At 38.6% G+C, this 25,067-nt stretch overlaps 3 protein-coding genes across 3 annotated transcripts; 1 reads left to right on the forward strand and 2 right to left on the reverse strand.

The window, feature by feature from the left end:
• Positions 1-313: 313 nt before the first annotated feature.
• Positions 314-4,369, forward strand: LOC147860773 (uncharacterized). The gene is made up of 3 exons (XM_087323427.1): positions 314-937; positions 1,653-1,727; positions 1,809-4,369. The coding sequence occupies exon 3, from the start codon at positions 1,929-1,931 to the stop codon at positions 3,129-3,131; it is 1,203 nt and encodes a 400-aa protein (XP_087179553.1). The 5' UTR covers positions 314-937; positions 1,653-1,727; positions 1,809-1,928; the 3' UTR covers positions 3,132-4,369.
• A 2,584-nt stretch (positions 4,370-6,953) lies between these two features.
• On the reverse strand, positions 6,954-8,787 carry LOC147860774 (PRKR-interacting protein). The gene is made up of 2 exons (XM_087323178.1): positions 8,502-8,787; positions 6,954-7,353 (listed from the first exon to the last, which is right to left on the reverse strand). Exons 1-2 carry the CDS (start codon positions 8,751-8,753, stop codon positions 7,015-7,017), a joined length of 591 nt encoding a protein of 196 aa, XP_087179304.1. The 5' UTR covers positions 8,754-8,787; the 3' UTR covers positions 6,954-7,014.
• A 5,733-nt stretch (positions 8,788-14,520) lies between these two features.
• Positions 14,521-23,157, reverse strand: LOC147860775 (uncharacterized). The gene is made up of 9 exons (XM_087323578.1): positions 23,027-23,157; positions 22,529-22,647; positions 22,333-22,390; positions 21,571-21,720; positions 19,651-19,852; positions 16,314-16,359; positions 15,888-16,002; positions 15,570-15,642; positions 14,521-15,181 (listed from the first exon to the last, which is right to left on the reverse strand). Exons 1-9 carry the CDS (start codon positions 23,073-23,075, stop codon positions 14,956-14,958), a joined length of 1,038 nt encoding a protein of 345 aa, XP_087179704.1. The 5' UTR covers positions 23,076-23,157; the 3' UTR covers positions 14,521-14,955.
• Positions 23,158-25,067: the final 1,910 nt, after the last annotated feature.

Here is a 25,067-nt window from a genome sequence, read left to right on the forward strand (position 1 = left end):
ATAAAAAATAAAAGATGGTAACACAATAAAAGAAAACGAGTGGAATGAATAAAATAAAATAAAATAAATAGAAATGATGACCTGATGACCGACAGGCAAAAGGCGGTGACCGATAAAGACCGGTGAAGTGACAGGCAGGTGTCGGTTATCATCTCCGCCCCTGTTTCTCTGTTCTTCTTCCTTCTTCTTCTTCTTCTTTTTCTGCTTCGTCTTCATCTTCTTCATCTCCATCTCCATCTCCATCTCTTCATTCCTTCATTCTCTGTCTCTCTGTGTCTGTGTCTGCGTCTGCTTCCTCGCAACCCTATTTCTCCTCTCCCGATCTGTTTCTAAGCAAAGCCTTCTCCTCTCTTGCTTGCCCCAAACAAACTCTACAGACAGAACCCCCCCCCTTTTCTCTTCAGATTCAGATTTTTTTGCTTTGTTTCATTTCGTGGGAAAGGGGAAGGGGATTTCTCAGAAAGCTTCGTCTCTAAACAAGCTTCTCAGATCTGTCTGTACAGCCAAACAGAATTTCTCTCAGATCTGTACAGCCAAAAAAAAGAAAAGAATTTCTCTCAGATCTGTACAGCAAAAACGAATTTCTCTCAGATCTCTGCTTAGGAACACTTACCTGGTCTTTGGAGAACAGAAATAAGAATCCATCTTCCATCACAATCTTTCTCTCCACCTCTGTGCAACAAGAAGCTTCTTTTATTTCTTTCTGCTCCCTCTTAGGTCCCTCTTTGTTCTCCCTCTCTCTCTCTGTTTCTGTATTTCCTTTATAGTTTTGTTTCTCTTCCCCCTTCTCTGTACGAGTGCGCCTATGTTCTTGTTTTTGACGAACACAGGCCTCTTTGATGAATTTCTACAGTGAGAATACCTCCTCCTACACTTCGTTCAACGGTTCGAGGCTATCTCTTCACTTCCTGTAACCATTTTCTACGTGCGATTTCTGGTAAGCCTGGATGAAGAGAAATATTGTTTCCTGATTTTTATGCACAGCTGTATTCTGTTCACCGAACAAAATGGAAGTTTTCCGACGTTTTTCTCCCTGGGACTATGGCTGATTTGGTGGTTTTTTTCCGTTTAGAATAAGATAATAATCTTCTGAATATACGATTTGAAATCCCCTAATTGTTGGAGACAATGATTGGTCTTAGATTAGAGAGATATATTTGCACATCCTTGGAGTTTCCGTAAATGGTGTAAAAATCAACGAACAGTTTCTGTATCCTTGGTTTCATGCTTCTCTAAACTTGCAGAAGTTTTGACATCTTCTTTTGGTTTCATGATTCTCTAAATGGTCATATGTTTAAGCTTCTTGTTGATAAAAAGTTGGCCATTTCGGTTTGGTATGCCATGATCTGGTAGAGCATATCTTTTGAGTCTCACATGTGCTCTATCAGAGCTGAGTTTAAATTAACGTAATTAATGTTAAAATTGAAACTCCCACATTTATATATTTATTTTGGTTTTCTCGAAGGGTATAGACTCCTGCAGAATTCATTCATGTTGATTTTGTCAGTGTTAATTTAACAGATTCTCGCCTAATTCATTATGTAGGCGCTTCTGCTGCTGTCTCTTCTTATGTTAAATTTGTTGTGTAAGTGAATTGTTTTGAATAGCTTTCCACTTTCTTCCTAAATTTCTCTTCTTCAATTTATTCTCAGGTTTGTCCATCAATTTACACTAGAAACAAAGGAATTTACAGTATTTTCTCTAGTAGATGAGCTTCTTTGACCTAGGTAAGTATTATCAACTGACATCCTTATTTCTCAGTTTCTCTTATATCTTTTTTACTTAAGTATGCATTTCTACTCTATCAGGAATCATTGACTAAAGCACATAAGAGTACATAAGAGTAGATTTTTACCTGAGTGACTGAGGGAAGTCATTTGAAGCCTAAAATCAAGGTTAGGCTCCATAATCAAAGATACTTCACTTATATGGGGACTTCCGTTCTCCTCCCTCAAGATTGCTTGTCATCATCGTCCTCTTCATCAAGAAGCAGACATAAACATCAATTTTCGGAGATGATTTACAGAGTAGAAAGCTCTCCTCGTGTGAGAAGAGATGGCCTTCAATCTCCACCTTTGAAAAATATGGCCTATACGTTTTACCCGGAGCATCCAAAGCAAAACATTATTTCAGCAAGATTTTTCAATGAAAAGGACTCTGGTATTCTTCCTCTTCCCTCCCCCACTGGTTCTCTCCCAATTAACATACCTTACAATGAGAGTGAGGTAAGAAGTGGTAAAATATTGAAGAAGTTGGAGAAGAGAGATGCCAGAAGCAATGCAAAGATTGTTTATGATGAATCTGTTGTAACCATCTTACAAAGACCTCGAAGTAACAATATGGTAATGGACTCTGCTGTAACAATGTCGCAGAAGCCCAAGTATCGCTCAGATGTGCAAGCCGTAAAGCTTCTATCTAAGAATGGTAGTGATATGTCTCTCAGTGAGATGCTTCAGAATTCATCTCCTGTGAGCAAAGATAATAACATGAAGCCAAAGCAAGGCAATTTCGAGAAGCATCTGAATTTAACTGGATTTCAGAAGCATTCGAAGCCTTTACTTGCAAAGAAAAATATGCAGCAGCAACTTGAGGTGAATAACTCTCTTAATACCGAACCTAAGAAAGTCAATAAGCATGTTGCTCCCCAGATCAGTGTTAGAAGTGATAACATCAACAAACAGATTGTGAAGTTTAAGGCTAACAATGCCATATCTGCAAATTGGATTCCTTTGAGGCGTACATCAACTGACCCTGAAATAATGAACTCTGTACTTGATAAGAACCAGAGCAACCCAGAGGTTTGCAACAGAGAGTCAAAGGTAGTAGAAAACCATGGTTTCATAAAAAATGTTACTGTAGGATACCAAGAAAGGTGGGCAGGACCAGCATACTCTTCATCTCCATCTCCTAGTGCTCTACCACTTCCAAAATTTTCTCGTCCTCTGCCACAGATGTCATCTCCTGATTTGTTGCCTAAAGTAGCAAATGAGGAAAAAGCAATTGACATGGTAGTATCTGTTCCCTTGAGTGTATCACTTCCCTCTATGTCCTCTGTTTCACTTGTAGAGACATGGGATATGGCTCTTGCCACTAAGAGCTTGAGGAAAATGCTCAATCTAGACCCCATATAGGTGTGAAGGGGTCTTATACATCGGAGGTGCTATGAATTTAAGTGCCTCTTTTTGTCGCTGTTCTTAGTATTTAGCACAATAAGTCTTCTTTAGTATTTAGAGCTAATAAGTCTGGGTTGGGAGTTGTATTTATGGTTTAAAAATGTAGGAGTCAAAAGTATATACATAATTTCCAAATTTAGGAGTCCCTAGTATCCAGTAATGTTATTCTGGTTTCTTTATTATCTGTATGGATATTCATCATTAACTATGTCCATACATGTGTTTCCTGATAGGTCATGGTGTCACAGTAGGTGTTGCGTATATGCCTTAGTTTATGTCCTGTGTGTGTGTGTATATACATTAGATATTATAGCACGTGCTAGAAATCCTCTAGTACTGCTGAAAATAGCAGAGTGATGCTTTCCGAAGAAATTTCGAGGTGCAGAACTTCTAGCTAAAGTAGCAGAGAGGTCTCTAACTTGCATTCAAACTACTATCAGTTACTGTATCTTTTTTCCTTTACCACTTACTGGACCTTTTCCTACTTTCCACCGAAGTGGTGGAAAGTTTTGTATCATGTTTATCTTGAACTTTGAGCTCTTACAGGAGAAACTGCTGTTGCATGGGTTTTTAGACATGACATCAAGCAGAAATTCTCCTGCGCTATTTAGTATCATAGAGCTCAGTATATGGGTTTTCATTTTGTCTTTGCTTGGCTTGTCAAATAACAAAATGATCATGTTACTGAGGACACTATAGATGGGATGTTTTTGAGATGGATAAGTAAGAGCATTCTACCATATTTTGGGATGCTCAGTAAGAAAATGGGATCAAAGATTAAGAGAAGTCGCAAAAATCGGTGGTGGAAAGTGAGCTTGTATTGCCTCATAAAAAGAGTATTTCTGAATGGAAGACTCAAAAATAAAGATCATACATCCTGAATTTGGAATTTTGCTCAAATTTCTGGTCAATTGGCATTGACAACTGCCTCTTCATCACTAGTATAGTGAGTGAGGTTGTGTTATGTGCCATGGCCACAATTTGTTCATTAGCTTTATTTCTGAAGCACTGTACATGACTTACCTAACTACTTGTGTATCAATGGATGCATGATTAATAAATATAAATATATATAATGTAATGGGATTTCAGATGTTCGGTTAAGATATTACTGTAAGAGACTGGATGTAATCGATAATGTAATCAAACTTTCTGAATCCTTTTAAATATTTCTGTTACATAATGTTATCTTCTGATATTCGGTCTGGACTAATTGCGTGTTCCCTTTTATGCTGGACAAAGGAATGCCATTGTTTGAGCTGATAAAAAATCTGATGGCATGGGTGGTGTTGGGTCAGTCTCTTGATTTATTTTTTGATTTAGTGCTGAATCATCATCTATAAAAAATAACTTTCAAGTCAAAATTTGGCTTCGCAATATTTTTTAGCAATTCGACCCTTTTAAGTTATTCCTGTAGTATTTCTCGATATTTATTTATCTAGGATATTTCCATAGGAGTATTATTTTAATCTTATATATAGTGTTTGGAATGATCAATTTCATTGAGTTTCCAAGAAAAGGTGGTTTGTCTTGCATAATGACCTCATAGGGTTAAGCATTTCAAAAATGATAAGTCAATTAGACAGTGCATAACCATTGAGTTTCTTGAGAAATTCCATTAAAAAGAGTAATAAATGGAACATCCATTGATCTGAGAAATTACATTATATATGCCAAAGTCGGTGGGTATGCATAGTGTTTGTATACAGTTTTTTCATGGATAATTAATTTTCTTTGACTCTGCAAAGGTGAGTGATAGCAGTGAATGAAGCACATAACAATGTGAAAAGAGACTGAGCATCATGATATGCATTGGAGGGGTGTAGACTACTCATCTTGTTAGCGTGTGGAGAGTATATTGTATGCTACCATGTCTTTTCTCCCTGCTTGCTTCATTAATAACCACTGGAATGTACATTGCTAGCAAAATATCCCCATCTCATGTCTGCATTGGTCAGTGCAAGGGTGAGAAGTATTTCCGACCCAAAACAATCCACCTATTAGTCCTATTAACATATTAGGAAAGGGCTCAGACATGGGTGTTCTACTGGAGAATCACCGGGGGTAAATGTTAAGTTTATATACACAATGACTCACATCCATGCCAGATGTGGAGAATCAACAAAAGAGCAACAATTGTACAATGTAAATGTGCAGAATCAACAAAAGAGACATGGGGTACAACAATTTTACAACGTTGTGCATCATGCTTCTTGTAAAGCAGATGAAAAATTAGCTTTGTTCCATAACATGTTTCACCAGTTTCATATGAATTTAAGATATCATGATGATATTTGGGAGAAAGCAGGAAAACCAAATATAAAATTAGGTCCAACCATTCTGGTCTCCAATCACATAGTTCAAAATTTCAACAAATTGGCTTTTGGAAGTACTATCATAGAAACAGTAAATACTGGTTAGAGGGCCAGGATTCAACCATCGAACATATGTTCTCCGTGAGGTAACGGTAATCACCATTAAGTAGAACAAAACTCAGATGAACTTACTGTATTAGCACAGCAGACAAATACACATTGATAGCAAAATCTCTCACCTCTTATCTGCATGTTCAGTGGAAGGGTAAGGAGTATTTCCAACCCAAAATAATCCACCTATTAGTCCTATAACATATTAGGAAAGGGCTCACATATAGGGGTTCCAATGAACTCATTACGAGGGGGTTAATGTTAAGTGAGTAGTAAAGGAAGGATATGCTAGATGAGGTTCTCGGTGGAGACGACCATCACAACAATGAAGGGCATTCAGTATTTTCTTTCATCCTGGCATCGAGCTATTTTTCCGCAGAGCCCCCCCTGCAATATTGTTCCCGCGGTAGAGTTTCACCACCAAGTTAGAGATGGATTGGTGTGGTTCCTCCACGCCTGAGACACCAGAATATCAACCTGTGAACGAGGAGTACGGTGGAACAGGTAAGGATTGATTGGTTCTTACGTTACAAGGCTACGACCCCGCCCAGTCCGGAAATCGCACCAAAGGGGCGCGCCTTCCAGGTAAGAAACAATTGCGTGTCTTGCTTCTCCATCCATCCCTTGGACAGACAGAGAAGCAGGACGGATAGTTTGAGCTATTTCTGCACCATTCGATCAACATGAAAAACGTTCATTACCCAAAAATATTTTCGAGTATGTTGAAAAAACAAAAAAGTGCTATTGAATCGCCAGAGGATGCTACAAACGCCTATATTCTGCTACAGATGTAGATATAGTATTTTCATTTGGTTCCACCACTCGGTCACAACTTAAGACATGAACGGTCACGAATGATTAGGATTTTGATCTTCCTTCGTTCGAAGTTAACGATCGTTTTCCATGCATGAATGTGGAGTATAAACAAACGAGCATGGTGTACAACATTTTACATCCTGCTTCTAGTAAAGCAGATGAAAAATTAGCTTGGTTCCACTAATTTCATATGAATTTAACATATTTCGCCAATATTTGGGAGAAAGCAAGAAAGCCAAATATAAAATCTACAACGCCATGGTATACACAACAGCCTTCTGCTAATTAGGATCAACCACTCTGGTCCCCAATCACATCTTTCGAAATTTCACAGAAAATGTCGTTTTGGAAGGACTATCCTAGAAACAGTAACTACTGGCCATCAAACAACTTATGTTCTCCATGAGGTTACAGTTATCACCTTTAAGTAGAACAAAATCCATATGAACCTACTGTATTAGCACTGCGAACAAAATACACATGCAGTGGCAGCTAAAAGAGGAAAGAATTTGTGGAGACCTCTGCTCTCTTGACACTGTTGCTGAAATTTGGTTTTCTATATTAAACAGCCATATCATCAAATAGATATGTGATGAGCATTAATAAACTCTTGGCTTCCTCATATGATCATGATAAACATCATCTTCGGATCCTGAATCTTCTGATGCATTAACATCCACATCAGCAGTTTTTTCATTTACATCTACATCAGCAGATTTCCCGTCTTCACTCAGAGACGGGGGATGAGGTTTGCTTCTTTTCTCTGTGCGATTCTGTTTCTTCTTCTGACGCTTCGCCCTTTTTTTCGCAGTGCGATCCTCTGCAGCTTTCAACCTTTCTTCTCTCCGAGCTTGAAACTCGGACTCTTCTTTCCTCTTCAGATAATCTGCATCCATGCGAGCTAGACGGTCTTGTTCCCTACGCCTCATTTGTCGATACTGATAACACAAATTGCAAGTCTCAGTAAAACATAGGCTAGAAGTTGCACTTAATCAGACTTTTAAATTCTTGAAGTCTGCTCCACAACAAAAGAAAGAAAAAGTATTAACATCTCTGGGAGAATGCAACAGCCTATATGACCCATGACACATGAGAAATACTACAAAGGAAAAGCGAAAGAAAAATGTATTACCATTCTAGTTTCCTAAAAGTCAATGGCTTGAAATATGATCACCAATAGCTGACAAGGTTTTGTGCCTGATCATTCGAACTGAAATCATGGCCACCAGAAAATATCCATCACGGGGTGATGCAGTATGGAGCAAAAAGAGTCTTTTTAATACGTGTGATGAGGATTTTTATCTTATGAAGGTATGCAAAATGGGGTGGTTGTGGTTCCAGCTGGTATTGACTACGTCCACAATCAAGAGCACAGGCTCTAGCTATTGTAACACCCTAGCTTGTACACCATGAGTGTCCCTGATGCAGTAGAAATATCTCAAAGTTCTCTGCCTACATGGGTCAATGAGTATTGACATATCTCTCAAAGTTTTGTCTACTTCTCCTTGTATCAACAAGGAAGATTACTAAGCATATTTTATAATTGTACTCACATTGGTCTACAATGAGGGCAACATCCTTCTCTGACGTGAGAACAATATCTTCATCTGATTTCATAATAGACTTGGAAATGACACAAATAATGCTCCTCATTGAATATACAGAAGGAGCACTTCATGGGTGTGACAAGGAAAATTTCAGCATAGGAACACAAATGTGGCCATAGGCTTCGTGTCATGATGATCATAAATCAATTTAAAGCAAAAAACATAAAAACATCCTCTACTTCTGTTTCTTCTTCTTCTTCTTTGTGTGAAGATACTGGATTTGTTTTCTAATTCATTCCATGGAGGCGTTTATTTCGCTTTCACCTTCATGCATTTAAAGTACATCACATCACTTCTTTCTGTTCTGTTGAGTTTTCTCCTTTCTTTTCGTGCTTCAATTCCATGTAGGCATTTTCCTTGCTTCCCTCTACCGATAGAGGAAGGCCCTTTTGTTTTTCTATGCAGATTTATTTCCACGTCCAAATTTTAAAAAAAAACAAAACAAAGAGACAGAGAAAGAAGAAAAAGAGAAGGAATACCTGATGGAAGTCACCAGAGCCAGAACCTGCAGAGCTTCCAGACGTATTACTGACGCGAACAGGGACGTGTTCGAGGATCCGACGAAGCTTCACCTCCAGGTCTTCGTCTTCAGCGGGGGGCCTAGGGGGGGAAAGAGAGCCATCAGGGACGATGGCGAGCTGCAGGTTGTCGGAAGCAGAGGAAGCAGGCGGGATCTGCACGATCTGTGTGTTTCCATCTGTGTAGGTCTGCGAGGTCGTGTAGCGAGGCATGGAATGGAGATCGACAGGCTCTCCTCTCTCTCTCTCTCTCTCTCTCTCTCTCTCTCAGAGACAGAAATCTCGTTACTCTGTTTCTCCTCTGCTTCCTGCTTCTGTGGCTTGCTTTTTTCTGCTTTTTGCTTTTCTCTGCTTTTTCCTCTTACTCTCTTCTTCTTCTTCTTCTTCTTCTTTTTTGGCTTGCTTTTTCCTGCTTTTTGCTTTTCTCTGCTTTTTCCTCTTACTCTCTTCTTCTTCTTCTTCTTCTTCTTCTTTTTTGTTCTCGGTTTTGGCTTTTGCTTTTCTCTGCTTTTTCCTCTTACTCTCTTCTTCTTCTTCTTCTTCTTCTTCTTTTTTGTTCTCGGTTTTGGCTTTTGCTTTTCTCTGCTTTTCCCCCTTTTCTTCTTATTCTCTCTAGTCAACCAAGCCACCACACCATAATACATTTCACGCATGAGCTCGCTGACATCTACTCTGGACATGTTCAAGCCCATCTCTCCTCTTTTGATTCTTCCATGCCTTTAGAGAACCTCACTACAAAATTCACACACATCCTCCACTCAGCAGCAATTAGTAGCTTCCCATACACGAAACACTCCAATCACAGTAGAATAGGGTCTATGCCACAAAACAAGTGGTATGATGACGATTGTAGAGAGTTGTATAGACAACTTAAAGTGTCGTGACTTAGTGGTACTATTTTCTCAGTACAAGCTCGCAAAGAGATGCGCAAGATGACACGTCGTAAAAGACGAGCTTGGGAAGCATCTCAATATTGGGAACTCTACCATATGCTCATGAGTAAGGACTGCGCCCTTGCATGGAAGAGATTACGGGAACTGAAACCACAAACACCCATTGAGGATCCCAATATTTGGCACACATATATCGAGAGACTCTACCATGTCCCCAACCAACCACCCATTCCAATGCCTTCCACACCTCGACCTACCATGGGGACACTTTTCACGACCTCTAGGGTCACGAAGGTCATAAAAAAACTACAACATAGGAAATCCATGAACCACACAGGATTGCGAGCCGAGCACATCATATATGCTCGAGAGTGCCTAGCCCCCTTTCTCACTCTAATCTTCAATTGCGCCCTCGCTGAGGGTTTTCCACCACAATGGGCCATGAACACAATGGCCCCTATACATAAAGGGGACCCAAATACATATAAGACCATTATGATAGGTCATACGCTCGCTAAACTATATGGTGCAATAATGGAAGCGGAGCTCAGCGATTATATGGAAACATTAAGTCTTCGAGCACCTGAGCAGGCTGGCTTTAGACGAGCATTCTCCACCATTGACCATATCTTCACACTTAGGTGCTTAATTGACCAGACGAAGGCTTGTAAGAAGAAACTATATTGTTGCTTTGTGAACTTTCGCAAAGCCTTTGACACAGTTCCTAGGGTGAGGTTGTTTGATAGACTTAAGAGCTTGGAGATACCAAATGACATGATCTGGGCCATTTATGCCCTATATGAGCAAGTCTCTAGGTGCGTACGATGCCCAGGTGGCCTATCCGATTGTTTCACTAGCACCATTGGTGTGAAACAAGGTTGCCCCCTATCACCAACTCTTTTTGGGATCTACATTTATGAGATCACGGAATTTATTGCTCGTAAGGGAGGCAAGGGAGTAGCTATTGGGGATACACAAGTTAGCCTCTTACTTTACGCAAACGACATTGTCTTGCTCTCGGAGTCAGAACACGACCTACAAAAGCATCTTAATGCCCTAGATGACTTTTGTACACAACGAGGACTGGTAGTCAATCAAGTGAAAACTAAAGTCCTTATCTTTCATACATCGTCTCGAGTTAGGAGTAAATGTCACCTAACCCTCTCTCATAAATAGTTGAGGTAGTTGGATCATATGTATACTTGGGAGTCACTTTTAGTGCTCGCTCAGGTAAATTCTCGATGGCCCAGGCAGCCAAAGATAGGCTAACAAGATGGTATGCATCCCTCTCACTCTTAGAGAGACAATGCCACCAAGCATACTTTCAAGAGCCACGGACCAAGGGATGACTCTTTGACTCATTAGTGACCCCTTCCCTCATGTATGCATCAGTAGTATGGGCTCCGGGTCTACCATCTTTCATGTGGACGCAATTAGAGAGACCTTTGGTGACGATGTTATCACGTCAACTCCGAAGCAAATCGACAGTACCACATGACATTATTAGAGCAAAGTTCAGTCTACCCTTGATGTTAGTAGAAGCACTCTTTCAAGTGGTAGTTTTAATTCATCGGATACATAGCCAACCACAAGATAGGATATCTTGTCGAGCCTTTGAGGCATCCCGATCCCTACATGCGTCTAGAGACACTAGCTTTTGGTATAGCATTGTGGTGAGTTGGTTACTTGCAAATGGCATAGATATTAATAACCTACCCCCCCCTTAAGTACAACCATGGGACTGATCAAACTCTCTCTCATGAAGATATTAATAAAGTGATATGCCAAGAAATATGGCAAATTTACACTCAATATAAATGGATCACCCCACGAGAGCCACTCACTCCCATCTAAAATGTTGTATTATAAGGAAAACTTCTTGGACTTCTCTAAGTTAGGTTTTATTACACAACCAAGATATCTAGATACATTCTTATCAAATGCACTAAGGGTGGCCATTGGACAACTTAGGATATCATCTCACCAACTTGAGATTGAGAATGGTTGGGCTAATAGAGTCCCTAGAGAGGAAAGACTATGTAGGTTATGCCACATAGAGATAGAGGATGAGCATCATTTCACATGCAAGTGCCTAACTTATGCCGAGATACGGGCAGAATACCAAGACATATTAGGACCCTCTCCCACCCTCTCCAAACTATTAGATACCCCGAGTGTAAAGAGACTAGGTAGGTATATTTTAGAGCTAAAACAACATAGGGAGAATAAATTACAAAGTGTTAACCATAACCCTTTTACTATTCATCAACATGTAACTAGTGTAAATTTTTAGGAACAAGGGGAGACGATGAATGTGGATACACTTACGCCGCTCGGCCTCTCACTTGAGGAAGCAGAAATGCAAAGAACAACTAAACGCCCTCGGATGTTGGGCTTCAAAACAAGTCGGCGTGGAGTAGAAAAGATTAAGAAGATAAGGGAACGTGAGTTGCGTCAACTAGAAGCTATGGTTGGGGTACCTTTTACATTGACATCACGGGCCACATCCACATCGCAACCCTTTGACCTCCCACTTCTCTTCGAGAGACTTGGATGGAAATGAAATTAGGCCTAGTATAACATTTTCATTGTAGAACATGATTTTTATATAGAAGATGTTTATTATTTTACTAGAACTATTTAGCTTTAAGTCTATTTTATCTTATTTTTATTTATTTTTTACTCTCGATGAATGGGTAAGTATCCCATTTTTTGTTGTAAACCATTTGTCTCATGGGCCAATTTTGGCCTTAGAAGACGTTAATATTTCTTTCTTTCTTTCTCTTTTTTTTTGGGTTCTTGCTTTTTTGGCTTTTGTTTTTTGCTTTTGTCTTGTTTTTTTTTTGTTCTTGGTTTTGGCTTTTGCTTTTCTCTGCTTTTTCCCTTTTTCTTTTTTTCTTTTTTCCAAATAAGAATATATAGTTAAAATTCTGCTTTTTTTCTTCTTGTGGAGCTGCTTTGAAACAAAGTTTTCAATAACGGTTAAGCAAAGTTATGGTTATAGACTTTTGAATCCAACTAACTACTTGGACTCACGCCTTGAGAGTCCTTTCTTATTCTTTTGGATTGACTTTTGATATGCTAATGTTATATGGGTCTCATCCCTGTTATATAGCCAACAACCATTGTGCTAAAATAAACATGTTATGCATATTCTTCCGAGTGACGAAAGCTCTTAAGTTAGTTTGTTTAGGTTTCATAATCTATAGGTAACCATTGACACCTTTTTTCTAATTCATTGTGCCTGCTTTTCAAAAGGCAGTTCTATGATTTTCATGGTTAATTCAATTTTATGGTTAATTATGGTTAATTTCAACTAAAGTAATGATTTCGTACATTTGTAACACGGTCCTCAACAAATTTAACTTTGAATCCAATAACTTGTTACCTAGGTTTGAATCTCAATGAGACCTTTTATTTGTTTACAATACTCTACTCAAACCACAACAATATTGTAAGTTAGGAGTCAGGACCAATGATCCATTTAAAGACTTGTTTAAGCAAGATTGTTGGTTTCACTAGTGCACTAGTCAATATAACGAGAACATTGAATCTAACATCTTTTATTGAGATGCACGAAAGACATGTTTATTACACCCTTATTTTATGGGGGTCTCAAAATGCACACAAAACATGGTTGACAGAAATCGGGACACAAAAGATTATCTATATCATATAAAGAGAGACAAGCTTACAACAGTCCCAAATTGGGACAAACCAAAAACGAAGGTCAGGACGAATCAGGACTCAACCAAGACGAGTTGGGACAACCTCCCAAAAGATGTGGTGGGACTAGAGCACTTCCAAAGCTTACAAGAGGAGAGAGTAGAACTCAGAGATCGAGAATGATCAAATAGTCATTGGGCTAGTCGTTGGTACTAGGTTGTCCTAACCCAAGGTGGCGACTTCTTTGGGACTGGGATTGGGCCCCTTGGCGAGTTCCAATTTAAATTGGGACTATATCTCAATTGGGACAACCTAGGGACACAACACATGGTTCTCTTATTTATTTGCATTACCTTCGTAGTGTTATCGTTTCCTTTTCTCGTATTTAAAATTTATCCTTCCTCATTTATTTATCATAAATTAGCCTTCCCATTCGAACTTAAGGCTATGTCCATGACAAGACTCATTGTTGTTGTGCTGAACTACTGTGTAGAAGGGTAACATAGCTCGCAAGAACCATCGATGCTCAATAGCAATAAAGTGTGCATTATAGTACGTATTGTACACAGCATGACTGAAAAGGGTACACATAGCAGCTAATGGAGGGTGGGAAATGGTAATTTAAAAAGGAATACTCATCGTCATCATTTTGGCCAGAATACTCACATAAGAAAGATAGAAAGAAAAGAATAATCAATATAGCTCTCCATATAAATTCTCACCTATAATCATCCATATGATACATAATTTTGTAATTTAGTTGGTGAGTTTTCAAATGCTACTACTTCTACACAATGGTCATGAATCTCTCTCTCTCACTCACACACACACCTCTCTTGCACACAAAAATAAAATAAAAATACACACTAGTATATATATATATATATATTTGAGTGGCGTCTATACTTGTCTTTTTTTATCATCAGTAACACCCACCCACATGTATTATCCAAACAAACAAAAACATCAATGTATAGCAGCATGCCACTGTTAGAACATCACAAGGTGTGTTATTTGCATCAACATAAGAACAACCCTTCAAACTATTGATATTGCCTTTACCATTGGCATTCTCATTTACAATGCTTGTGTCCTTTTCAGTTTAAAGGTTCCTCAATATAAAACAGCATGGTCATGAAAATTAAGTCCAGAACTCCTTTTAATGCCTACTGTCTAGTTACACTGCATATTCAATGAACCTCTATTTCCTAAACAAAGGAAAATCTCCGAACATGTGCCCTCATTCATTTTCTGACGGAAATGTCATGCACAAATCATAAAACTCGGTCAATTAGAGTACGTGCATAGTACCACAGGTCATTCAAAGTTGTGTTGGCAATCAGTTTTTTGTGTAAATGCCAAAAAAGAGATTTAATAAGTTGGGACTTAAAAGGAGAGCATCAAATAATTCAAGATATGACTGCCCAAACAAATTACAGCCTCGATTTCATTTGCATTCCATTCATGATACATGAAAATATTACAACTATACCAAAGTTGAGAATAATATGATCCGCAAAAAATACCTTCTTTGGGGTATTTATCTAATAGATCATAGGGATATTATTGTCACTCTCTGTGAGCTTCTTTGCACTCAAAGTGATCAATTGAAGTTAAAGAGAAAAATGGTGTGCAGGTCACCTAGGCCATCATCAATCCAACCTTTGAATGCCCAGCACTTCAGCATCGTGTGGAGTGTTCCTTTCTCATTTGATATGAGACGGGAGATAATAGTAACAGTACAGCACTGCGTTTGTCTGATCAATTTTTTACAACTACAATCAGGTGGCATAGCTTTCGTCGCCACGAGGTAGAATTGGATAAAACCAGAAGAATTCCCAACTTATTTCATATGCCTATGTGACTACAGTATCAATGGATGATGCATTTCTCTCGATGCCAAGATTTGCATCACGATCCATTCCAGGTTTAACATATACATTGCGCAACCCTTGCCATATCATAAATGTGAACGCTGATGCTGGTAAGTACCACATGACTCGAGGCAAGCTTCCCTTCCAAAACCCAGAAAACCCTTCATTCTCCCATATGTTTCCCATGGCATCTCGCCATCCTTTATATCTGTGATATTAATTACAATTTCAGCAAATTTGGAAGTTGCTGCTCTCAGCTAAATCCATCCACAAAAGCTCCCAAAACAAAAGCATGCTAATAGAGAATTATGCTATTGTAAACCTCCATCATGCCTCAGTATATCCCTTTGATGTATCTATTATAGTTGCTAATGATTGAAGTGGCAGTTTTAGGGATACTCAGTCACAGTCTATATTTTACACCAAAATAAACAGAGACAATAGAAGAATGCAAAGAGTCTCAAGATGGCTCCTACTAAACGTTCTTGACACTTCTATGAATTTCAACTTCATCATAAATTATTGCCAGCATATAAAGAAAATCTAGTATATATAGAGACATCAAATCAGACTTGAATGTGGATAAGAAGTTTTACCGCTTAACTGATCCTTGCACTTGAAGCCTTGTTTTGATAACATCCAAGGGTGTTGTCAGAAAAGCAGAGACCCCTGTAAAACTCCAAATTAATCCATTAGATGTGGATGTGTGCTAAGAACAAACATCTGAAGCAGTAGAAGTCAATAGAAAGAATATGAATTTAAATCTCATTATTTTTCCATGCATTTATATTTTAGACAGTTCTATGAGAAATTTGTACTTATGTTTAAGAAACTATAGAGAAAGAAATTAAAATAAAATGAAGGACGACACTTTTTAGATATTATTCATTATCCACTCCTGCCATATAGTATACCTCCTGCAGCACCTCCAATAACTAAGTCCTCAAAACCAGTTATCGCAAACTCTCTTGCATTGGTAGGGTCCTTTCCTGACTTAACAATCTGTGCCAATCCCTCATATAGCATTATCTGGAAAAAGGAACACATTAAATGATAAATATAAACCGCATATTCAATCATTATATTACACTTGAGACAATGATAAGCTTTGTAATGTACTTCAAATTTATTACTATAAATATCCCTCAACTATAACTCTCACTTAGATTATCACCCAGATGATCTCCATGCATGAATGCCATACATAAGTGTCTATGCTACCACGTTTTTCAAATAACTCTAGAGGCCATATTGCAGAAAGTAACTTATCATTTAAAGATGATCTCTCTTTAATATTTTGATATATCACACAACATCTTTCTGAACTGTTAGTATCTTACCATTAAACCAGCAAACGGAACATCCCTCCCAATTGTTGATGCGAACCTGCATATCAACATCCAGTGAAATGCATCAAGAAAATACTGCATTTCATTGGATTAATTAAATATCATTGTAAGAACTGTTCTGTTAAACCCTGTTACCCTAAATGAAACTAGTGGGAGTGTGAGTTTGATTGTTGGGGGGTCAAAGACCCCAAGGGCTCTTCTCTAGAGCTTTCTAGAGATAATTTACTTGTAAAATCATTATACTTAAATCTTTTGGCCGTTGAGTCAATTTGACATTTTTTAACTGTTCACACTGTCCAAGTGGCCAAAGAGCCCACTTTAATAAAATGATACCAGCTTGCCTATGCCATCTCTCTCACTCACCCACCTACACCTGGATTGTCTAGGCTCACCAACTCCATTCAGATGGTATCAGATCCTTTAGATATCCTCACGTGTACAAGGTTTTAGAGAGTATACTAATTTTAAGGACTGAATTAACTCCGAATCTAGCGCACATTTAAGTTTATCCAAGAGAATCTATTAGAAACTGCTGGAGGTCCTCATAACAGACATGCCTACTAAATCCATGGGGGCTGCTTTGTAATGTATTTCTTTATTGAGGATTGTTCAACGACAATTCAGGCTTATTTGCTGAAAAGCAAAGATGAAGCCTTTGCTGCATTTAAGTTTTTTCATGCATTTGTGACCACCAAAGAGGTAGAGAGCGAAAATGCCTATGTAGAAACAATGAGGTTGAGTTATAAGGTATAAAGAGGGAGGTAACAGCATCATACAACCCCTCTTCTAATGGCTTGTCTGAGCCATAATAGGATACCATTAGAGAGGGTGAGATGCATGCTGTCCTTGACTAACTTCCTCATAGCTTTTATGGAAATAAGACCACAATACAAACATGCAGTCTCATATGACCATCTACACATTTGTGACTGTGATGCATTTGCGCACATTAGAGATGAGGTTAGGAATAGACTTGACGCAAAGCCCATTAAGGGCATCTTCGGTAGGTATGGATGAAATGGGATATAGAATATGGCTACCTGAGCCAAAAAAGGTTGTACACTGCCAGGATATTGTCTTTACTCAGGCTAAGCTGCTAAAAAATTGTTGTGCCTCCTAACAAACATAAAAATAAGGCACGTGGAAATCATAAGCAGCCAATAAATAATGCTGAAAATAGGGCTGGTGAATGATAGAAAGCAACTAACGTTGGACGTTTTTGTGATATTTCTAGATGTACATCCCATGCCTGATAATGTAGATCATTGGGTAAGAAGGTCTACAAGATTAAGGAGGAGGCTACATCATGTCGGCAACTTGCAATGTAAGAAGAATAAAAGCTTTGGAGGAAAATGATACTTAGGACTTGGTTGATTTGCCCAAGGGTAAGAATATCATTCCTATTAGGTGGATCTATAAAATAAAAATGTGGATGTAAAACCCAAGTACAAAACAAGCCTGGTTGCATGAGGCTATGCACAAGTAAAAAGGGTTGATTTTCAAGAGGTATTCTCCCCTATTGTCAAAATGACCACCTTCTGGCTTTGTTTGCTCCCACTGCAGCTGTCGGATTGGAGTTTTACCAAATAGACATTCTTGCACCTTAACATGGACAAGGAGATGTACATGAAACAGCCAGATGGGTTAGCCTCCTGGAAAAGAACATTGCACATTTACACAAAGTCTATATGATCTGAAATAAGCTCCTAGACAGTGGTACAGAAAGGTTGATACTTTTATGTTAGCACGTGGGTTTAATAATAGGAGCCATGCGGAACATTATCCATACACAAAAGGGGATCTACCCCGTGATTTTGGTGTTATATATAGATGATATGATTATTGCTGATAAAAAGAAAAGTATTCTTAATGCACTTAAAGATCAGCTAAAGTCAGCCTTTGCCATTTAGGCACAGCTGAACAAAATTGGGTATGAGGACAAAGCGGGATAGGCAGCAGCCGCTGCTGTATGTATCCCAGCAAAACGAGGCATTGAAAAAGTGTTTGAGAGGTTAACATGAATGGTGCAGAAGCCATAAGTCTACCTTTGCAGCCATATATCAAATTGGGCAAAAATTACTGCCCAAAAATGATGCAGTAACCAATTCATCAAGACTGTACCATATGCCTCAGCTTGTCGAATCTAAAGCACGAAAAAGTGCAGCGGACTATAGTTTTTATTGCACCTGCATGGATTTGTAAACTTAAAATCATTTCTTATTATCCAAACGCATCACTTAATATGTGCTAATAATCACTTCATTAACTTTATATTAAGTCACTTAATGCTCTTATCATTTTCTTTTGTATTTCCAAGCCTTTCAGGTGTTTGTCATATCAAACCGAAGTGGCGTCCATTTTTTAAACTTTCTTTTTTCATGCATGTGCGGTTGTATGTATGCCTGTACACACTGTCAAAGTGCCCAAAATTCTCACTTTAAAAATAAGTCCCAAGAACCCCAAAATCCTAGATTTGGGACTAAAACTTGTATGTGCTTTCTCTGTGTCTCCATTTGCCTGCACCATCTCTCTCCCTCACCTACACCTAGTCCAGGCTAACCAACTCCTCACACTCCATTAGGGTTTCCATATAGGCCAAGGTGGAAATCCACAATAATGTGTTGGTGAGTGCACTAACCATTGCTCTTACCCTCACATGATGCATCACTTCAAATAACTCTTGCTTCTTTTTTACTAATACCATGAAGACTTGTTACCACAGGTTTTTATCTAGCTCGGTGCCATGACATATATGGTCTCTACAAGAAAGATGTAGCATTCTGCTGTCAGCAGAATCATGCATCCACGTGATTTGAGTTGTTTGCAAACTGAAACTAGCATGCTCTGTGCAGCCATATGTGATGGTTTCCTTCCACTTTCTACCCTTTCTGGGATAGTGGCATAATTGGATTATCCAGAATGCATTTGGCCTTTTGAGAGGTCTACTTCACTGGCAGTTTAGTACCATAACCTATGAGGGTCTTATTACCAAGGATGGTTTGTCTCCTTGGCATCGGGTTGTCTCTTTGGTTTCTTTGTTAGGCATGTAGTTGTTTAGTATTTTTGTACTGGAAATTTTTTTGACATCAACTGTATCGACATCCCCAAAGAGGTGAAATATTTTATGAGACCAAGATACATTCTTTTAGCATATAACTCATCCATACAGATACCACCCACAAATGATGCTAAAGATCAACTTAAGCACATAAACCTATTAAAGCATCAATATATTAGCTCTAAGTGGACAAACAAAGGAGGACTCAGTGGATTTAGCTTGTACTTCCTAATAACCTCAAATATTTGTTAAACAGAGACATAGACCTACCCAGAAAACAAACCTCTGATTCCCTCTTGTTGAACGATAGAGATTGCAGCATGGGAGAACTTCTTATAATATTCAACTTCTTGAACAGGGGATCTCCCTGTTTTTGCCATCCTGGCCTCCCAGCTTTTGGGTGCTCCCTGTATTTGCATCCGTTGCTTGATGACTTCACAAGGAACATAGATTACAGAACCAATAGTATCTCCTGAATAAACAATCATTATCCAATTAAAAAGGCTAATAATATACACTCAATGAGAAAGTGTAAAAAAATTTGCGCTCAAGGTTAGGATTTAAGGGTAAATCTATTAGAAAATACAGTTGAAACAAGAAATGAGACAACACACTTAAAACCTTGTAATAAACCGAGAGAAAATAGTGCCGGCTATAAGCAATATGAAGCATTGTGAGAAGCTTGCCAGAGGGGTGGCTTCCACAATTAGCAGATATTTTGTTAGAAGACTTTCTGATCACTGAAAAAGAGAAGAAAGCTTCTACTTACATAGGGATGGTGCGATTTGGCAGGTTAAACCTGTCCTCTTCTAGTAGATTGTAATTCTGACTGCTAGAAACAGCCTCCAATGATTGTACAAAAGAGAGAGAAACGTGATGGGTAAAAGCTGAATGAAATGGGATACACAAGCCCCAATTTAAGAGTAGTTGGTTTTCTGTGGGCCACCATAAATGGGGGGCACTTAGGTGGGTATAAGCACCCCAAAAAATCCCCAAAATGTGAGCAATCAACTGGCTCAGGTCCCTGCCTAACTTCATAGTTAATTAAGTATGCTAACAACTAGATTTAGTAAGAGCCTTAATTTGCTGGCTGTTGTAGCAGCCTAATTCCTATTCTGTAAATGCATCTGATGAGATCAGGCACATTAAACATCATAGTAATCACCCATAACGCCAGGGAGACTACTGTGTCTTCAGTTATACTCTTAAAAGATAAATGCACTAGCAAAAAAAGAAACATTTCTCAGCCTATACCCATCTTGTGAATGACGAATGTCAGATGTAAGATTAATAGACTCATTGGGGTGGTGTACCCTAGAGGAAATGCAACCTGCTCTTCCATAAGCTATCTTTTGAGTCTCTATCAAGGGGGGATCTTACTTACTCATGTAAATAATGTATTTCTTAACAATGGCAATGACTTTCCCAGACTCTAACAAGGGGGGGATCTTACTTACTCATGTAAATAATGTATTTCTTAACAATGGAGCATAGGCTCAGCCACAAAACACATGAACATAGATTTCCCTATGCGGCATCATGGTATATCAAATAGGGCTTCACGGGCACTCTAGGGTTATGAACCTCACAAGATAAACTGCTTGATACACAGTACCAAAAAATTACATTCATCAAATAAGAACCACCTTTAAAAAGTGCCTCTGTGTTCCTCATATTTGTGCATTGTCCAGCATTGACTTATCTAGCCTGTAGAACCTACATATTTCTTTGCATCCATTCTCCAGTTATTATAGTGGTCCACTATTTAACCTTTATTATACTTCACATTCATGGTGATATTACTTATTCTATAGTTATATGTCGAATTCGGGTTTTTACAATGTCTCTTACATCCTTTCTGAAAATGCTAAGAGAGTAAATAAAATACTTGGTTCAATTTTTGCCAAAGTATGAAAGAAACATCATGAACATTTTATACCCATGTTTTAACACACATCAAATGAACCGTTCATATTGTAGCTAGGTCATTACTTTAGGGACACCCCACCAATTATATTATGTGCAGGAATTTCCGTTTTGCCAAACTACCCACAGATTAGAGTGCTTAAATAAATATAAATATAAAAAAGTCATACCAGCAAATGTATTGGTGATATTCTACATTCATGTATGGGAATTTCCCTTTTTTCCACCTAACCACAGGTTAAAAGTGTTTTAAGGAAAACATACCTAAAGCACCTGCACAGAAGTGTGAAATGGGGCTAGCTAGTTCCGGATGCCGCTGGTTTACCCAAGATCTTGAAATTTCGATCAAACCAAAATAGGTAGCCCCAGATGCAAAAGATCCAGTCATTCCAGCTGTGAGTCCTCGATATAGTCCTATAAATAGAAGCCAATTAGTTTTAATCTGAATTATTACAAGTCCACTTTGATAATTAAAAATTTTAACTGATCTTCTCGAGATAAGAAGACACGAAAGAAAGTTGCAAACAAGTGCACAACAGTACCTTTAACATTAACCAAAAAAGACCACAGCTTAAAAAATAAGACAATAAAAAATGCAGAATGTTCATCAAAACAGAAAGAGAATAATAAGAATAAGACTTGACAATTTTATTGCCAGTATGTAGCAGCCGGAAATAAAGCTTGATTCAAAGTGAAGGTATATATCTATCCCCCCACTCCACAACTCGAATTTCTTTTCTAAACTCCAATGTAAATAGCAATTCAGACATATAATAACAGTAAGCTACATGCACAAACAAGCCATGTCCTTCTTTGGTATGGTTCACTTGAGGTCTATGGAAGACATCATGGAACATGTTTTCCATAGACAAACCATCAGAAAACAAGGTCGTTTTCCAGTGTTCATGGACTGCATAGAGATAATTAATAAGAATATAATCGCATGACAAGAATGTGTCATCAGTAGGCGCATGAAGATCATGGCTTTAATGTAAATGTAAGCGAGATTGGTGTGACATGAGTTACCTTTTGAGCCATCGCTTTTGAGCACGACCTTAAGAACCTCAGTGAACCTTGTGCTCTCCTAAGGAAACACCTCAAGAAATAAATCAATAGAAAAGGTCCATCACTGAGCAAAATCTCCTAGGTAACAAAGTGTAGTGTCTATAATTCATCATGAAAAGGGGAGAAAAAAAAGTGTGTGAAGGGAAGATATTAGTACCTGGACAGTGGAAATGAAAGAACCTCCACTTTGCATTCTAGTCTTAACCGTATCCACAGGATGCATGAGGCTTTCCCCTATACCTGCAGCTATTCCACCACAGAGAAATTCTCGCCATGCTGTACGATCCAAAGAAAATTAACTCTGTTCAGTGCAACTTGCAAATTTTGAATTCTAAAAATATATACATATGCATATTCAAACACGCACAAATTTCACCTTCTAATCGTATTGGAAAGATAGAAAAAAAAAAAAAAAAAAAAACCTGCCAAGAAGAAGAAGAAGAAGAAAAATAGTCTTGAATTTGCTACAATATTTCCGATTGATGAAAGTGATGAGTTTCGTCTCAAGGTTTATTTTAATCCTCACTAGCACTGTACAGTTAAGTGAAAAGAGGAGGAGAGGGGAGGGGAGGGGAGGGAAAAGCAGAAAAGGAACGGGAAGGACGAGAGAATGTTCAAAACAGGATGCAGAGAATGGGAGGATCCTCTACAGTACCTTCACTCCATAAGTACGGGATTGAGGTGGATCTGGTATCTGCAGACATGAGAGAGAGGCACAGAGACAGACAGGGCGATGGCGATGGCGATGGCGATGGCGATGGCGAGAAACAGGAATGCCACTTACTCTGTTTTCTTTCTCTTTCTGTGTGTGTTTTTTTTTTGCAAGTCTTGAAAAGCTAAAGTATTATTCGTTTGTCCGGGCGCCCATTTTGATTTTGATTTTGGGTTGTCCGGGCTACTCTTAATTTTAGCCCTGGCCCTATCCATCTTATCTCCATTTAGTCCTGGCCATCTCATCTGCATTTGCCATGGTTGTTTACTCTTATTTTTAGCCCTACCCATCCATCTCTGCATTTAGCCTTGGCCCATCTTATCTCCATTTAGCTTGGCCATCTCATCAGCATTTCTCGTGGTTACTCTTATTTTAGCTTCGCTATCTTATCTCCATTTAGCCTGGCCATATCATCTACATTTGGGCTCTCTCTCTTTGATGCAACCAATTTGACGTCAAACCATGGCTGAAACTAATCCTTCAGATACTAGTGGTGTAGGTTTTTTTTTATATTTACTTTTGATGAATGGGTAAATCTCCCATTTTGCTGTAAACCAATTGTCTTATGGGCCAAATTTGGCCTTAGAAGATGTTAATATTTCTTTCTTTCTTATTGTAAGTACCTTACCCTAGTGATAAGTTATTACGCTACAAGCCTTATGTCTTGGGTTCGAAACCTAATCATCTTACCTCTCTATTACGTACTTCATACATATCTCTTTTAATTCACCAGATGCCACTTTGGAAGGTAGGGGTTGAACCCATGACCTCCTGGTCTCCATTGGCCTCTCTCTCTCTCTCTAGTGAAACAATGGGTATCACAATGGAGTATGGTCACCCATGAACTAACTATACGGGTAGTGGAACATGTTGAGCTTTGTGTGGGTGTAGGTGTGGTAATTAGCTTACCCTAGTAATGTTACACTACTACCCTGGCCATATGATCTCCATTTAGCCTAGTCGTCTCATCTACATTTCACATGACCATCTCATTTGCATTTCACATGGCAATATCTCAATTGCATCTTGCATGCCATCTCATATGCATTTGGCCTCTCTCTCTCTCTCTCTCTTGAAAACACACAATTATATTAATAAATGTGTGTGAAAAACACCACTTACAATGGGTATTACAATGGAGTATGGTCACCCATGAACTAACTATTGGGTAGTGGAACATGTTGAGTTGTGTGTGTGTGTGTGGTAATTAGCTTACCCTAGTCGTATTACACTACTAGCAATATCATCTTGGGTTTGAAACCCAATTTTCTATTACTTCATACAAATCTCTTAATTCACTAGAGGCCACATTGGGATGTAAGGGTTGAACCTATGACTTTTCTCTCTCTCTCTCTCTCTTATGTGTGTCGGGTTGTTGGTTCTAGCATTGCCCTTAGCAAGCGAATCATGGGACAAAAAACATGTGATGATCCTCGTCTTGTTCATTCTCATGGAAGTGTTAACCATTGCGCTTTGTAGGGAGAGGGTGCCCACATGATTAGACACTAATGATCATACCTCCTCTCACCTTGACCAATGGCTAACACTTCCATGAGAATCAACGAGAGGAGGATCAAAACATGTTTTTTGTCCCACATTCCTTCGCTTCTCGTTGTTTTTGCCCAACTATTACAACATTATTTTACATGTTTATCAAAGATTGTGCATGTTCGTGTGTATTGGTAGTAAATATTGATGCTTCACTCCTCCCTCCCCCTCCCCGAAAATACTTTGTTGGTGAAATTTTCTCTACTTCCCCCTTTTAGCTTGATTGTGTGGCTTCAATATCACCTGCATGTGAACATAGATGTGTACACATCTTGGGCACATGTGTGCCAAAGTCGCAATTTACTTAATAAATGAGAGATTCCTTTGCATTGAATGAATATGAACTGGATGGTGTAGATATCCCATTCACTCTCCCATTGTTACTAATTGATCATAGCTTCTATTTGTACCCTCTATCTATATAAACCAAGCCACC

Source organism: Azolla caroliniana, unplaced genomic scaffold, assembly GCF_043228905.1.
Source record: "Azolla caroliniana isolate FFs.n. ecotype wild unplaced genomic scaffold, voAzoCaro1.0.p SCAF_8, whole genome shotgun sequence".
Taxonomy (NCBI): domain Eukaryota; kingdom Viridiplantae; phylum Streptophyta; class Polypodiopsida; order Salviniales; family Salviniaceae; genus Azolla; species Azolla caroliniana.